An 18,313-nucleotide genomic window follows, 5' to 3' on the forward strand; every position below is an offset into this window, starting at 1 on the left:
AGCATTCAGTTCTACTAACTGCTGTCAACAAAGTTATTTGTAAAGAATAACGGAATAAACTGTCCTGCAACACAATGTACCCATCAAAAGGAAGACAGCAAATCAGTATATTGTGCTGCTGCTGGAGCCCAACAGAGAGTAGAAATGGTATCTTTTTTTACCTTCATTAGCCACTGAGTGTTGTTTTCCAGGATGTTTTCGAGCAGCTGGAGCCTTTGTACGGAATCATCATAATCTAAGGGTGCATCCCTCTGCACTGCATTAGAAACGTAGGAGGTAGAAGAAGATCGGCAATTGTCCGTTTCAGGCAAAAGAAAAGTGTAGCTACACAATCCATGTTGGACTTGGTACTGCTTTTTGCCTAGAGTCTCTATGCTTTTCCGAAAGGAGTTATATCCTGAAACCAGAACGAGATTGCAGCTCAAAATAAAATAAACATGCCGCCACATTTTCTCTTTTATAAACCAGCTAATTCAATGTTAAAGAGCTAAGGTTATCTAGATAGCCTCTTCCAACAGTCACTGCCCCACTGACATGTGTAAATTTGGGGAAGGGGAGTGAGTCCCAGTTTCTTGTTGAGTTCCAAGCTTGGTTAAAAAGTTGCAAACTGTCACATGCAGATCTCTCTCAGCTGCTGCTAGATCTGTGGTCCATTTTCAGATTCTGTGTTTTTTTTAAAAAAATAACAATCATTTGCTATCCATATTATTCAGTATCCTTGTCTTCAGATAGTTTGATAAAAGCACTCAAGCATGTGCAGCTAGTAACATTCCTCCTTTCTTGTGTATTTGTTATCTTCCTGGTAAGAGTTGCTTTGAGGCAGCATGGCTGTTTAGAGCATGCTGTTTTATCCATTTAGCGTCCTGCAGGAAGCCTCTCTGGAGGCAAAACTGAATCAGCTACAGGAGGCCTGTGAATTTCCTAAGCACCTCCCCAATTAAGGATCTCCAAGATCTCATATTGTCCCTGAAAACTCTGATGTGGGATTTTTTAAATTGAGGCTTTATCTGTTCTTTTTAATACTTTAAAATTTTAAAGCACAGTCATATGCATTCCTTCGCTTCCTGTTGGAGAAATGGGAAAAGTCCCTTTTGAGCTTAATCTTAAAATCAACACTGTGTGACTTGCTTAGCATTTTGTGCAAATGGAAATCTTATTTCCAAACAAAAGCAGACTTCAGTTTATCCTGCTAGAAAAACATAAGTGGATATTTAGCCCAAAGTATTAACATCATAGTGTATTTTAGGAGGTACAAAATGTTGGAAATTAGTTTGGAACCAAATAATCAATACATTGAAGGTGCACTGGTCCAGGTTAGAGGTCCAGATTAGCCCTTGCATTCTCCAATTCCCTCCTTCACTTTCTGATTCATGAAAACTGTGGTTTGCAATGACATCGACAGTCAGCAAACTATGGTTTCCACACATGAGAATCGGAACCATGATATAAATTGAGTTCCCAATTCTGGTTTGGAAGCAAATTATGGTTTGTGCAAACTATGGTTTGCCTCCATTCAGACACCCTGGCAATCTGTAACTTGTGTGAACCAGCAAGTCACACAAATGAGTGGTGGTCTCTGAGTGCACAAGTGGAAGAAGGGAGCACGTATATGACTCCCATTGTGCCTCAACTGGCCATTGTCTTTTTCCTGCTTCTTTACCTAAATGGGTGATAATACACTTCCAACTGCAACTCAGTAGGTTACTTGGAAGTGTGTGTGCAGAGCTTGAAATATTACTTTTAAAAAGTAATAAATTACAGTTACAATTACATGGCCCAAAAAGTAGTAATTAGAGTTACAATTACAATTGCTCTGAAAGTAACTGGTTACTTTGCTTTTCCTCCAAAGTAATCACTACAATTACATTTCAGTTACTTTTTAAAAAAAGCCTACAAGGTGCTGGCCTTGGCTGCTGCACATCTAAGTAGCCTAAAACAACATTAAAAATAAACACACACATACAGAGGTAGTAGAATAATTCTTTTTATCCATAAGATAGCAATGGTGGTCTCTCCGCTGGTAACAGAGGTGGGAAGGAAGGCAGAGGCCACTACTCAGATCTTTGCACGTCAAACCAAGTGCAACCCCCCCCCCTCAACCAGCCAGCATAATCTCTCTCATTTAACCACCTCCCGGACCCTGCCCTGCTACCAACTAAGGGACACTCACCCAAGCAAACATTTTCCCCTGAGATGGAAAAAAGTTAAAATACTGCAAATGCAGCACAGTAGGCAGAGAGGGTGGTGGAGGCCACTTTGTGTGCCAAGTGCAAACACAGTACACACATACACACATTGTCATCTTTCACCTCCACAGTTCTTTATCTCCATTCTGCTGCTGCCTCCTTCTCCTCCTTTATCCATGGTCTTGCCCTCCATCTCCTTTTCCCCTCCACTCCATTCTTCACCACCACCATCCATTTTTTAAACAATTGTTTTCTCCACTCCACCCTGTCTCACTCTCCACCTCCCTACCCACCCACAGAGCATGAGGGAAGAGCGACACTGCACAGAAGCCCAGTTTGAGGCACATGATTTTCATCCACAAATCAGAGCAGAAGACTTCCCCTGATTCCCCTCCAGTAATGCCCCAAAGTCATGCTAGAAACATTACAATTACTCCACAAAAGTAATAAAATTTCTCCTAGTTCTATTACAATCAAAATGTAAAGGAATTACCCACTTGTTCCTCAAAAAAGTAATGAATTACTTCCAAGCTGTGGGTGTGTGTGTGCTTAAATTTCAGTCCCAGACTACCTTATTTTTCAGACTCCTGTCTGTGTGGAAGCCCAAATGTCCTAAATATTCTGGTTCTCTATCATCCCCTCTTCCTTTCCCCCATTTGTACTAAAGCACAGGTGTGCAGCCTGCAATCTGCCCTCCAACCTCACTTTTATGCAACCCCAACACCTCCTTAAGCTGCCCTCATCTTCAATCCTGTCACAGATTATGTTTTACTCTTCACCTCCTCCTTGTTGTTTCTCCCTTTTTCTAAGTAGCATCAGGACAATTGCAAGGAGCAGTATTTTATTCAATAGAAATAAATTGATGCTGTTTTGGGGTTTTTTTGTTTTTTTGTTTGTCCTATATGAATGTGAGTGTGTGCACACTAAAATCAGAAAGGAATTGCTTTCATTTGCAAGCAACTCCCATCAGCCCCCAGACAGCAAAACATCTGGAGGGTGCCAGTTTAGGGAAAGGCTGGAATAGACAATACATTTTTTCTTCCCAGTCATGTCCTTTAGATTACAAGCCTGCGGGCAGGGAGTCTCTTGTTTGTCATTTTTATTAATATTTTGTAAGCCACTCTGGGAGCCTTTTTGGCTAGGGAGTGGGGTAAAAATGGCTTTAAATAAATAAATAAAATAAATCGTATTCCAGAATTAGAATTAGTCTGTTGTACAGAAAAAGACTGTATATTGACCAATCAAATCCAATGGTGCTTCCTTCTCAGTAGACCTGCATAGGATGGGGAATTCTAATCTCAGATGAAAAAAATGGAAATGGACTGCCTTCAAGTCGATCCCGACTTATGGCTACCCTATGAATAGGGTGTTCATGGTAAGCGGTATTCAGAGGGGGTTTACCATTGCCTCCCTCTGAGGCTAGTCCTCCCCAGCTGGCTAGGACCTGCTCAGCTTGCCACAGCTGCACAAGCCAGCCCCTTCCTTGTCCGCAACTGCCACCTGGGGGGCAACTGGTCTCCTTGGGACTATGCAGCTTGCCCACGGCTGCACAGGTGGCAGGGCACGTAACCCCTGAGCCACTCACTGTGGGGTGATCTTTAGCTGGCCCTTGACACCCAGGAGACACGAGCGGGGATTTGAACTCACAGACTCTGGACTCCCAGCCAGGCTCTCCTCCCCACTGTGCTATACCAGCTGTCAATCTGAGATAGCAATGGTGAATTTATCTATGTATTTAAAATATTGCTTAGCATCTCCTCATTAGAAGTTTCCTGGGTGGTGTATTTAAGTGTGAAAACAATTTACACAATATACACAACATAAACACAACAAATGCAATGTCCACCTGCGTGCACAACAGAAATCTGCTTGAACACCAAGACTTTCTATTTCTGTTTTCCACCTCTCACCCCCCCACCCCCCCCCCCACAAATCTGCTCTGGAGGATCTCCTGACCCTTCAGAGCAGATTTGTAAGGAAAAAGACTGCACCCGAAGACAAAATATGTGATAAATGTCACATGCCTTTTGGGCCGGATTCTGCTTTAACAAGTCAAGAAAGGACTGTGTCCTTCCAGACTTGATGTAAGATTGTCTAACCACACTCCATAAACGTTCTCCTATCCTCTGTGAATCCTAAGAGTATCCTTCTCCCAGTTAGAAACTCTCTCAAGCGGACTAGCATTCTTTATTGAGCATGGTTTGTCATGTTTTGCTTGGTGAAGTATGATGACTTTTGTGGTGAAGAATATGCTTTGTGGATGTGTCAGCCCAATTACACATTGGCTTTCTGCTCCTGGTGTCCATAGTATGCCCTCTTTCTCATCAGTGTCAACATTAGATGCCTGAAGGAGGGGAAATAGTTGGAATCTCCCTTAATGTCCTGGAATGTATCCTGCTAGTTTTACCACAGGATGCTAACAGGGCAAGAACAGCAAGGCCCAAGGGAAGATTCTTGGCCGTATTCTTCATGATCTAGGATGCAGCCCTCCCTCAGCCACATTGCTATTTTAGATTTTCTGAGTCACATTCAATATTAGCTCCCAAACAATCTTGAGTTTGGTATGCCATTGAGAAACCCACGTAGTGATCCTAATCAAACATGGGTGTAATTCTGGTTTCTGTACATACCAGAGCAGTCACATAACTATCATCCACTCCATACCACATTTTCTTCCTTATCCTAAAGAAGAGTTCTGGAGAAGTCCCAAGCTTGCTTATATCTTTTGTGATATTTTAGTTGGTATGACACTACTGGGATTGGGGGGAGGGCTGCTTTCCCCAGGTGGACCAACATAGCTGTCTTTGCTTTTATACAGCCATCTTTGTGCATGCAAAACAACAGATTCCATGCACAGAAAGCATTGCATGAATTAGCAACATCTTTTCCTCCTTTCTTTGGCCTATAGAATAATGATGCAACTTTTTTTCTCATAGTCCATGGCTTGTAGGATAAAGATATCCAATTGTTCACCCTGATTCTCATTTAATAGCTCTAGTGAAATACAGGCATACCCTGCTTAACGTCGCTTCACTTAACGTCGCCTCACTATAACATACATGCTCCATACGCCACCAAACCCCGCTTAACGTATGCGTGCTTCGCAATTACGGACACTTAATGCCATCTAGTGGCGATTGCAGTGCAGTACATGCATAGATAATTGCTTCACTTCAAGTACATTTTCACTTTACATACACGCTCTGGTCCCATTGCGTATGTTAAAGTGGGGTATGCCTGTAACTAAGTGAAAAAACAGATTTAGAAGCCTTTCTAGATTACTAGAATGTGCATAAATATCTGCCACTTTCAGGCATATCTTGCCTCTGAAAGTTCATATAATAAACTAGTAGCTTGCAAGAGATGTCTCCTGGCATGCAGAACTTTTTTTTCTTAATTGTCCTGCAAACTACCATGGGTACTCATCTTTTTTCACTATCTTTGTTTTCCCATTATTTGCCATCCCCATGGAGAACTCAGGTTGAGAAATCATGAAGTGCCCAAGATCTCCTGAGTCTTGGGTATGGGTGGACAACCTGCAGCACACCTGCAATGGTAGCAGATTTGTGGCACTTGTGGCATGGCTAGACAGGACCTAGAGGGGTGGTAAGCCAGGCACAGTGAGACCTGTATTCTTGCATGTGTGTCTCTTGCTGCTGTTTGTTCTGTATTTATTAGACCCCATATGGAGAGCCATATAGTGCTGTGATCGATGAATAGCAAAATAAAAAAATTAAGTTGTGAAAGCAATGATGGCCAGAGAGGAACGTGTGCACAGACTGATCAGAGCCCCAGTAAGTTCTGCTATGCCACTATACTCACTTTGCAAAGCCATTTTTTAAAAATTCACCCACTCTCAGACATGCAGGTAGCCAAGGAAGTGCAGACCCCTCCCTCTGAGATCCTTGTGTAATAGGGGGCTCTGCAGTCCTGACCCAGCTCCTCAAAAGAAGCAGCCATTTAAAAGTATATTGAAATTGTGGAGGAAACATGTAAACATGCTGTCCTCAAAGCAGTATGAAGGGCTGCACTGAAAGGTGTTGAAAGAGAACACTCTTTTCAATTTTGTATACATTACAAGAGAGCCAGTGTGGTGTAATGGTTAGAGTGTTGGACTATGGCCTGGGAGACCAGGGTTCGAATCCCCACACAGCCACGAAGCTCACTGGGTGACCTTAGGCCAGTCACTGCCTCTCAGCCTCAAAGGAAAGCAATGGTAAACCCCCTCTGAGTACCACTTACCATGAAAACACTATTCATAGGGTCGCCATAAGTCGGGATAGACTTGAAGGCAGTCCATTTCCATACATTACAAAACAACAATTGTTTTCATATAATTAATACGTTCCTTACATATTCAAAATGTTTAAAATAGATCATATACAATTTTTCTAAACTGTGTGTTTTATGTGTAAAGACTAATAAATATTAGATTGTGTTTCTTATTTAAATCCCTTCAAAAAAGTGACAATTTTCAGTATTTTGTTTATTCATTATTATTCATCAGATTTATATCCTTCTGGGAGGAAGGGCAGGATTAAAAATAAATAAATGAATAAATAAAATATCATGCCCTTACACCTAAAGGAGCTCCTCTTTTTTGCACTATTAATTACATTAACAATTGATGATCCACCCAGTCCTCAATTATTCCTAGCTCCTTTCTTAAATATTGCATGACCTACCTCAATTCTTTCAGTCTTTCTTGATAATCCCCCTGGTTCTTTAACATTATTGTTAATTTGCCAATTGTCATTTGTTCCCATAGACATCTACTTAGCTCTTTTTTAAAGCTAGGCTTACATTTATCTTTCTATATTTTTAATACATAATCTTTGCTAAAGTTAATATACACAATACCTGCATTTTAATGTTCTTTGATTGTCCACATAATTCAAAAGACATAATAACATATTGTTATCACTAATCAATTTTATCTTAATGTATCACTGACAACACCATCTTCCAGTGCCTTCCGACTGTCTCCACCATATATGAATAAAATCTCCTGTATTTTCATTGCAGAATTAACATTTGTCATTACCTAATCCTTCTGCCTTTTTACTTATCTGTGCATTTTAACTACAATTGTCTCTAAAATTGTCTCACGAAGTTGTAACCAGTGCCAAATAAAAATTTCAAAACTTCATCTAGTATTTCCATCTGCAAATCTTTTGCTATATATCTGTGCTTTAATTCATTTGTATGAGTTAGCATCTCATATAATCTTGTGAATCATGTGACACCAGCTTTTCTAATCAACCTTTCAAACTCCTATATTCTTAACTCCTTCCTTTGTTCTAATCTGTTTTTAAAAGATCTTATTTGTATATACTGAAAATATAGGGAGGATTACTGTCAATTTCTCTTTCATTTGTTCCCATGTCCTTATCTTTTCCAATCCTCATAGTTGTTCATGCCATTTTCTTTCCATAAACTAAAATCCCCCAAATCATATGTCCATCAAGACTGAATCTTTCATCCTCTATTACAGATGCAATTGGTGAAATACCAGGTCCTAAATAAGACTTGTGTTTATTGCTTATTGTTATGCACCCATTATCTACAGTAATGCCTCGCATTAACGTACTCAATGGGACCAGAGCGAGTACGTAAACCGAAAATGTCCATAAAGTGAAGCACTACCTTTTAAAACTTTTCCCCTCTCCTTCATGCGGAGCCTCAAAGCCCCACGCTAAAGCCTCTGCTGCTGCGCTGCCGTGCCTCTCAGCTGATCGCAATCGCGCCTCCCAGCTGATTTGCGGTGGTGCAATCGCGTCTATTTCCACCCCCCACCTGCCGCGCTCTCCCTAACCCTAACCCTGTAAGTGGTTTGCTAGTTGTGTTTCTGGAGAAATACAGGGATATGGAGCATGTACGTTATAGCAAGGCAACTTTAAGTGAAGCAACGTTAAGCAGGGTATGCCTGTATAAAACTGTGTCCATGATACAATTTTGTCTACTGTTTTTGGACATCCACAGTATATTTGCTTTGATAATAGATTTGATATATTTGTTTAATAGCCACTCTCTTTCTGGAACTGCTGTGCTGCCTATGATAGCATGCCTCATAAAATCTTTCCACGTCTGGAATAGCCAATCTACCTCTTCCAAGATTCTCACACCTCAGTAATTTATCCACCCTCGACTTCTTCCCTTACCAAATAAATTGGGTATTATCAGATTTTGCCATTCTAGTAGAGACATTACTTTTGGTAACACATTCATTTGAATTATGCAGAACAGTGTTTTCCACTGAAGTGCTGGAAAGTCACTATTAATTGTCAGATTCTCTGACATGTTGCTGTTGGAGCAGCAATAGTAACGTCTAAGGCCTGTGGAGTGGACAGCTAATATCATTGCTTTCCCACAGCTTCAGCGACCTGCATTTGGGAAGAGGCAAGAGTTGCAGACAGGGTGCTTCTCCCCAAGGGACATAATCATGGGGTGGGGTGGGGGGCATATTTTTCTGCAGAACCTTTAAAGAGAAACAGTTGGAGTACAATACCTTTTCAGTCACTGTTATCTTTTCTCTCTTTTTTTAATGTACAGACCTATCTTGGAGGTCTGCTTTCAGGCAGAAAAACAGGATATGTAAATATTTTAAATAAATAAAGTGAGAGAATCAAAGCCTTTCTTTAGATTTTTTTTTTGTCCCTTGAGGACACAGCTATTAAAATTAAAGGAGGAGGGACTGCTGCTAGCCACTCTGAACCCATGGGATAGAGTGGGATATAAATCAAATAAATACATCAACCATTTTTGCACATTTTGTATATTTTTATATCTAGGTCCTTCCCAGCCCTACAGCTGTCTTCCCCACTCCCCATCCAGCCTCTCACAAACAGCAAAACAAAGTTGAAGGAGGGGAGCTTGGGTGCTTTAATTTGCTTCAGGTGTAAACCCATTTTTAAAATAATGTTTTAGTCTTTCATGATATCTATCTTCTCATCTTCATGCTTAGTATATACTTCAAAAGGAACAATTGTTTCTGTGCTGTGATTTCCTCCTTGTTTTTGATTGATTATACACTTTTAGATATAAAAAAGCAAATATTACCTCAGTATATGTAAAGTACAAATTAGATCTCTCCCCCCCTTTTTTTTTAAAGGGCATTTGCTCAACATAACTCACCTTATAAAAGGGGTGAAAGATATAGTTTGCCAGATGTGCTTCAGGCATTTTCTTTCCTGGGAAACAGTAATTTCCCCTTCCTCAGGCAGTGTTGTTGTGTGTGTGTGTTTTTAAAATCCACACGGTATATTTCGTAGCTCTTTTAAAAGAGATTCCTGGATCCCACTGGCTTTACTTCCAGCTGCACAGCCTCTATTTGATGGGCATATAGAGAGGCATTTTTGTGAGATCTTTGGCTCCAAAGCAGGGAGCATAAACATTTGGGAAGTAACATAAAACTCTGTAGACTGACATCCATGCATATCCTCGACATACCTCCTTGTAAGTCAGCCCCATTGATTTTGATTGAACTTCAGTTCCAGTAGAATTTAGATTGCAACACTGCTCCCATTTGTTTCTTTAAAAAAAAAACTTCTATGCTGCTTTTTATTGAGGAATTCCAAAGCAGTATACAAATATTAAAACTCAGTATGAACAGCAAAACTAATACAATGCAAAATAGAGTAATACAAAAGGAAATCCATAATAGTTGACAGCCTGTGTTTTATCATTGTAGTTAACTTGTAACTTGAGGTGCATTAGGTACACCCAGGACTGATGTTAATGGTCAGGAAGTGAAGAAATAGATTTAATGTATCTGCATAACAGTTGGTGCGTGTCTTGCATATGATGGACAACTGTTCCCCATGGCGGGTGTCACCATTGTAAAAGCCCTCTTCCAGGGGGTTGCCAGATGAATATTTCAGTTGTACCACCAAAACCTTGAACTTGGCTTCTGGAGATTAGCCAGTGTAATTCCTTTTGTAGGGGTGATGTTCTCACAGTAGGTACGATTGCCCTTGAAAGACCAGGTCCGTAGCCTGGGGGTCTTTCTTGACTCCCAGCTGTCTATGGAGGCTCAAGTTTCAGCTGTGAGCCGAGCAGCTCTGTATCAACTCCATCTGATACGGAGGCTACGCCCCTACCTTCCCAATCATCTGCTCCCACCGGTGGTACATGCCCTGATCACCACTCGCCTAGACTACTGTAATGCGCTCTACGTGGGGTTACCCTTGAAAATGGTTCGGAAATTACAGCTGGTACAGAATGCAGCGGCACGTCTGATTGCAGGCAGCCGCCATAGAGATCACATCACTCTTGTGTTGAAGGAGTTGCATTGGTTACCGGTTGTGTACCGAACCCAATTCAAGGTGTTGGTTTTAACCTTTAAAACCCTATACGGTTGTGGCCCAGCCTATCTGAAGGAGCGCCTCCAGCATCGACAGGGATGCCGCTCAACAAGATCGACCTCAGAGGGTCTTCTCTGGATCCCACCAGTCAAAATAGCTAGGCTGGTGAGGACTCGAGAGAGGGCCTTCTCAATAGTGGCCCCCACCCTCTGGAACTCTCTCCCAGGTGATATATGGCATGCTCCGTCTATAATGAGCTTCCGCAGGACCCTGAAGACTTGGCTTTTTAGGCGGGCGTTTCAGATGGGCTAGTTTCTTTTTACTGTTTTTAAATTTTAATTGTTTTATGTACTGTTTTATCTTGTACGTCGCCCAGAGTGTCTGGACAACCAGCCAGATGGGCGACTAACAAATTTAATAATAAATAAATAATAAATAAAATAAACAGGTCACTCCACTGAGCAACTGAGTCACTGCATTCTGCACCAGCTGCAGCTTTCAAACTGGCCTTAATGGCAGCCCCACATAAAGTGCATTTCGGTAATCCAGTGTTGAGGTTACCAGTGCATAGATCACTGTGGTCAAGCTATCCCTGTCTGGGGCTGTTGTAGTTGGTGTAGCAACTGAGACGCTTAAAAACACTTAAGTCAATTGACTGTGGAATGAAAAGAATTATGCTATATTTTCTCCAGACCTCCAAACCATTTTTGTTGATGATGACAGTAGGAAATGCCCTATTCCCCTGGCAGAGCTCCAGTGGTCAGAGGGGTTTAATAGTCAATCCCTGTTCTGGGGATTGTAGCTGTGTGAGGGGAATAGGGCCTCTCCTAGCAACTCTCAGCACCCTTCACAAATTACACTTTCCAGGATTTTGGGGGGAAGCCATGACTATCTAAAGTCAAATAAGAGGTACATGTTACCAAATTCTTCCAAGCTACACAGGAAGTGGATTGGACTGTGAAAGACCATCCCAAATTAAGTTTGCATTTCTACAAATTGGTAGGGCAGTACAATATCTCAGAGAGGAGGTCAGGTCTCCTGCTCCCCTGGTGCATTCACTATAGCTGCCCAATTTCCCTGCTTTTTAAAGTTTGCTAGAAATATCTGTGGGCTATTGGTATGTTCTTAAACCTCAAGGTTTTTTTTTGCTTATTAGTGGATGTATATGGGCTTCCCAAAGACTTTCCATTGCACATGGAATGCATTCCACCACTCTTATAATTTTACTTTTAAATAGGCTTCATTTATAAGTTATCTTATCTGAAACAAATCTGTATTCAGACCATTTAGGCTACAAACCTATCCCTACTTGCTTGGGAGTAAGCCCCATTGTAGTGGGGCTTAATAGAGTAGGCACATATAGGATTGGGCTGCTGATCCAATCTAAAGTACAACCATCTAACAGAATTTTGTCTTTATGTATGCTATCTCTTACAATGAAGTTTCAAGAGAGAGAAAAATGCATTGCTTTGGACAGGCATGTTTAGTGATGGATTTTTAAACTCTTTTAAGTAGCCATGAATGTTGTCTTCCAAACACCCTAGTCTCTTCTGCTGTTTCAAGCTGGCATTTGTGAATCAATGGGTATAAATACATGTTACCTCAACGCTGGAGTCACACGACTTGTTAAAAACTGATGTCAGAGAGAATAAAAAGGAAGTGAGAAACTGGGTAAGAGGAATAAACAATGGTTTTAGAGCAAAAGAACATTTGTGGCAACAGCAAAGTAATTAGTTCCTGACATCTGTTTCCCTAACAGAAAATGCAATTGTATGTTAACCCCTTTATAAATGCAAGCTGTATGTTTGTAGAGAATTTTGATATGGATGCTAATATACATTGGTGTACATCTTATTGTGAATAGAGTTCCTTTAAACTAGACATTCCATCACAACAGGTTAAATTTCCCCCCTGATTCTTATCAGCTAAGCTCTTATATTTTCTGTTCTGGCTTTAAAACAGAAGTATCTAAAAAAAATTTTTTTTAATGATGCATCCTATATCCTGCTAAACATGCTTTATTTATATTGATCTCACTCAGTTCTGATAAAACCAAATTTACCTTTTCTTCTCCTCCCTCTGTGTCCTCCATGTGGAATTTTAGATTGCAAGCACCTCAGGGCAGAGCCTGTTTCTTATGTGTTTCACAGGTACTCTGCTAATATTAATAATAATGAGTTTGGTTTTTTTTTATCGTAGCTTGCATCTGAATGTGTTAACAGCCTTAGTGCATAGTGCCTGTGATCAAAAAGACTAGCTGTAGGCCCCATTCCCAATTCAACGTCTCTTGAATGTTGCAGGATCCCCTGGGTTGGTATTCAATGCAGTCTAGGGGGCTGCACTTGGAAAGGAGAATGGGAATTGCAGATCATAGAGTTGGAGGAGGCCTTGCAGGCCAGCTAGAGCCCTTGCTTAATGCAGGAAATACAGAGTTAGAGCATCCCCAACAGATAGCTGTCTCCTCTCTGCTTGAAGACCTCCAGCAAGGGAGAGCTTACAGGTAATTTGTTCCATTGTTGAACTGTTATTGCCATCAAGAAGTTTTTCTTGATGTTCAGTAGAAATCTACCATCCTGTAACTTAAACCTTTTGGATCTCTGGGGCTATAGAGAGCAAGTCACTGCCCTCTTCTATGTCACAGTCCTATTATGTCACAGTGTTATCAATCCCCTTCCCCCAAATATATTCTTCTCCAGGCTAAACATACCCAGATCCCTCAGCCTTTCCTCATAGGTCTCGTTTTCCATATCACAGGCCATCTTCAGTGCTTTCTGGACTGTTCCAATTTGGCTACATACTTCTTAAGTGTGGTGCCCAGAATGGGACATAGTACTCCAAATGAGTCCTGACTAGTACACAATAAGGTAAAACTACATAAGAACATAGCTACATCAAGCCATTCTGTGACACAGATAGTTCTATTAATGCAGCCTAACATCATATTAGCCTTTTCCTTTTTTGTTGTTGCAGCCATATCATGCTGCTGAGTCATGTTCACCTTATCAACCATACTCCCAAGATCCTTTGCACATATATTTATTTGTTTTATTTATTATTTTTATATTAATGTAATATCTTGCCCTTCCTCCCAGGAGGAGCCCAAGGTGGCAAACAAAAACACTAAAAACTTTCTAAAACATATGAAAACAAAACATTTTGAAAAACATATGAAAACAAAACATCTTAAAAACAGCTTTAAAAACATTTTGAAAAGCAGTTGCAACACAGATGCAGACTAGGGTAAGGTTTCTACTTAAAAGGCTTGTTGAAAGAGGAAGGTCTTCAGTAGGTGCTGAAAAGATAACAGAGACGGTGTCTAATATTTAAGGGGAGGGAATTCCAAAGTGTTCGTGCTACAACACTAAAGGTCTGCTTCGTATGTTGTGCAGAACAGACCTCCTGATAAGATGGTATATGGAGGAGACCCGCCCCTGCAAAGCACGGTGATCAACTGGGTATATAAGGGGTAATATGATCTTTCAGATATCCTGGTCCCAAGGTGCATAGGGCTTTGTACACCAAAACCAGAACTTTGAACAAGGTCCAATAGCTAAATGGGCAGCCAGTGCTATTATTTCAACAGCAGGGCAGCATGTTGGCAATGCCCTATGACAGTCAAGCTAGATCATCTTTCCACTGGAAGCATCTTAGGCACAATCTGGGATGCCACCCAATATGCATTAATACAATATGCATAAGTACTTTCCTGATTGCAGTTTGTGTACTGCTTTAAAATTCATGTGCCACAAAGTCAGAAGTGTTGTCTTATCAATCCTTCAACTATTTAGATTTTCATTTGACTAGACCTTTTGCTTTGAAACTTCCTGGAATGTGATCCTATACTGATTTTCTTTTCTGTGTCTACCTCATATACAGTACAGCATGGTATGCCTTGATTTTAATAATAGGAATTAATCTGTTAGGAATGAAGATCTCAGAGGATGAAGACCTCCCTTCTTTTCTCATCCTGGTTCTTTAAAAGATATATGAGATATTATAAAATATGTAACATGAAAAAGATCCCTGGAGTTAATGCTGTTTTATGAACAAGCTTATTTGTATAGAATAAGATTAATGTGGGGAAATCAAAATGGACATTCTCCAACCAAATATAGTTAACCCGCTTTTGTTTTCAAAATCTATTTGTCTTTTGTTTGTGCTGCTAGGTGAAATTTCCGTACTTTATCCTATGTTCCTGATTCAGTTATTGGCATCTCCAGGGAGAGCAAAGAAAGACTTTTGCCAATCAGTATAGGCAATACTGACCTAAATGGACCACTTGGTCTCATTTGGCATAAGGCAGCTTCCTATGTTCACTTAGGAGCGCACTCCCTGCTGAGCCAGCAGATAACTCTATTCCACTGATGTACCAGTAAAAATCATGTTAGTCCATAAAGTACAGCATTAGAATGTATATTCTATGCTTTTTTGTGAGGTCTGAATTATTGTCTGTTTCACGTGTGTGTGTGTGTGTCGTATTTTGAACCTCTGAGAGTTAAGTCTTGTCGCTCAAATCCAGACTCTCAGGTATTATTCCTACTGCCTGGGCACAACTCTATTAAAATCAAAATATGGTAACAATATATTTAGCAAGGACAGTTTGGGTGAACACCACAGGGTAGCTGGAATGTACCAAATAGGCCTCAGCAGGAAATGTCATGGTATTTGACCCAGTGCAAATGCAGCTGTTTCTGTGATGGGTGTATGACTCCTGGCAAAGTCTTTGCGCTCTCTCTCTCGCTCTCTCGCTCTCTCGTTTGGTCTGTTTCAAATAATTTTGATATTAGAAGCCTGCAAGAATGATAGAAAAGCTATTGGCTATTGGCACAAGATCTTTTTGTAAAATGGAATGGAAAGTTACAGAAAAGTTTCCCAAACTGTTTTGACCCATTTCAGTTTTTATGTATGCACAGAAAGTCATGAAGAATGTAAATATTAATTAACAGCATTTCTACTGAATGCAGAGGAGTGATATCCTTTATGGTCAATTTATATGTATGTCCAGTTTATTAAAAACAACTGGTTTAGAGATGCAGCTCCTCATCAACTGGTGTTTCAGTCACTGATTAAATGGACCTGTTGATATTGCTCCCAGACTCAACACAATTAATCCTATAACCTGTGCACAAGTTACTCTGTTAGAATCACAATGCAGTAAAAATAAAAATGTGTTGTATCCTGACTCAGTTAGTTAAACTCATGTGACGTAATCTAAGTCATGACTAACTTGATTTCAGTAAACATAGTTCAGGTTATACTCAGTGTGCTTCCAGCCCTGGGCAATTTAGCAGCGTTCAGTCACTGCTGTACTGTTTTAACCTAGAAGTGGATTAGCAACTCTGCTTTCAGGAGATTAACACTCTCTAGCCAAGTGGGCAGTCCGTATTTCCCCAGCCCAAGATGTTTTTTGTGGGGATGATTTTTATTAGGACCGTTGTGTGGACTCACCTACAAGCTCCTCCTTGCCCCTGGGATCACGCATAACGATAGATGTGCTTCATTTTTTTTTACAGGGTGATAAGGGAATAGTTGTGTTCCACTGATTTTTACCTAGTGCAAATTACATCAAAGTGGAAACAGAAATATGCTTTAAAGGTTATTGAAGGCAGTATGGGTGGGCAGTTCTCGGGTCTGGGAACTGGGAAATCTGCCTGTTATAGATGGGGCTACACTCTCTGAAAGGACAAGTATGTGGTTTTTGGTGTGCAGTTGAATCCAGCTCTGTCCTTAGAGGTCCACATGACTTCAGTGGCAAAGAGTGACTACTGCCAGCTCCCGTATTCCTGGACAGGAGTAGCCTACCTATTGTGACCCATGTGTTGATAACCTCTCAACTGGTATACTGTAACATGTTCTACAGTAGGGCCCGGCTTTGTGGCGCTTCGCTTTACAGCAATTTGCTAATGCGGTGGCTTTCAGTTAGGGAAAGTCCCTGCATTAAGGCTCTTGTTCCGTTTTTACAGTGTTTTTTTTCCGTCGCACGCCATTTTGACGTCATTTTTGCGCGACGCGTCCCATTATCATCAATGGGTTTCGCTTTACGGCGATTTTCGATTTATGGCGGGGGTCCGGAACGGAACCCGTCGTATGAGCGGGGCCCTACTGTATATGGGGCTACCCTTGTTGTTGGTTCAGAAGCTTTAGCTAGTGCCGAGTGCTATGGCTAGGTTGTTTAGAGGGGCTTCCTATCAAGTATATATAACCAAAATGGAGGGATCTGCCCTGGCTACTCATTTGCTACTAAGCCAAGTTTCCTTAATAGTTTTTACCTACTAAGCCATAAACAGCTTGGGAACAGGTTAACCTGGTCACCTTTCTGTTTGCAGTAGCATTTCCTGTCTGCTGATCAGGGCCGGCGCCAGAGGATGGTCAGGTTGGACCCTGGCCAACGGCCCCTGCAGCCCAGAGAGGCCCCTGAAGGGCCCTTCCCTAGGGTTGGAAGGTAGCATTCCCATTCCACAGTCCATAGCAGCATTGACTCCCACCCCTGCCACAGATCGCAGACAGGGAGCTCCCAGGGCCCCCTCTATACAGATCATGCAGGCTTCAATAACCTTGCACGCATGCCTCACCTACCTCTCCCATTGCTGGGAATGCTGTGCGTGCTTCACGCACATGCCTACCATCAACCAATATGGTAGCAGAGGCTTCCCTAAGGGGCTGACATCCATGCCGCCATCAAATGTGTTCATGGAAAGTGATATATATGTTTTAAATAGAATAAAATACTTTTTACTGACTGCTCCTGGGGGTACCCTGCTGTGATACTGTGATGCCAAAAAAGTTTTGTCCCAATTTGTCCATTTTCAAAAAATAAAATGAAAAATTACTGACCACTTCCATGGGTCCCCTTTTGGAAGGCCACCTTGAGAACTACAATTCTTACCACACCCACTTTTATACTTTGTCCACACCCACTTTGATATGCAGCCTCCAGTGAGTGTGGCCTGCAGGCCGAGAAATGTTAACCATCCCTGGGCTAGAGCAATCTGTACAGGCCAGAATCAGCCAGAGTAGCATCGTGATGAGCCATATATACCTGGCGAAATTTTGCAGCTTTCTCATTTAATTTTTTAAAAGTCAGATTTTCTAAATTCGGGGGGGGGAATAACACAAGCTGGACAGGGAAAACATAAGCGGAAGATGTTCTGCTCATCACATTGTGCAGATGCCCCATAAAACAGTAAATGCCCAGTGTGGAGACAAGCAGAGGAACAGCTGCACCACCATTCATGAAATGAAAAAGGGGAAATGGGGAAAGCTGCACAGGTGCAGAATTCATATTTCAAGGATATCAAGTATAAAATGTGTGAACAAATAAGGAATGATATGTGATAAATCCCAATGCATTTCAAGTATCATTCTTCAGGGAATCGGAGAAGGAGGCAGTGTAGAAGCAGCTTTAGTTGGATCCAACCCACTATATTTAGCAGGGACAATTTGGGTGAACACCACTGGAGAGCTGGAAAGTACCAAAGAAACCCCAGCAGGAAATGTGTTCAGATTCATCCCAGTGCAAATGCAGCTATTTTTGAGATGGATCTTTTGTTTACAAAGCCGTTGCTCCTTTTTTTTGTCTCTGTCTGTCTGTCATCTATCTATCTAATTTCTAGAAGTCTAAAAGAATGATGGAAAGGGTAATTAGCATGAGTTCATGTATATTGGAGCAGAAAGAATAAAATAAAGTTTCCCGGCCAGCCCAAATGTAGACTGTCTCTATCTCATTTCAGTTTTGATATATATTTGGAAAGGAAGCTTTAGTATATTCATATGGGGAATATAAATATTAATTACTGGTGTATGTATTGAATTCAGAGAACTGGA

At 41.1% G+C, this 18,313-nt stretch overlaps 2 protein-coding genes across 3 annotated transcripts in view; one reads left to right on the forward strand and one right to left on the reverse strand.

Annotated features, from left to right (window-relative positions):
* Nucleotides 1-893, reverse strand: part of ANGPT2 (angiopoietin 2) — a 61,340-nt gene extending 60,447 nt beyond the window's left edge. For both annotated transcript variants that reach the window (XM_061622912.1, XM_061622913.1), the window contains exon 1: nucleotides 162-893. In XM_061622912.1, the coding sequence (XP_061478896.1) occupies nucleotides 162-449 (288 nt within the window). In that variant the 5' untranslated portion in view covers nucleotides 450-893. The remainder of the gene's footprint in view (nucleotides 1-161) is intronic.
* MCPH1 (microcephalin 1) overlaps nucleotides 1-18,313 on the forward strand; it is a 176,847-nt gene that overhangs the window by 118,966 nt on the left and 39,568 nt on the right. The window lies entirely within an intron of this gene.

This window comes from Rhineura floridana, chromosome 4 (genome assembly GCF_030035675.1).
Source record: "Rhineura floridana isolate rRhiFlo1 chromosome 4, rRhiFlo1.hap2, whole genome shotgun sequence".
Lineage (NCBI taxonomy): Eukaryota > Metazoa > Chordata > Lepidosauria > Squamata > Rhineuridae > Rhineura > Rhineura floridana.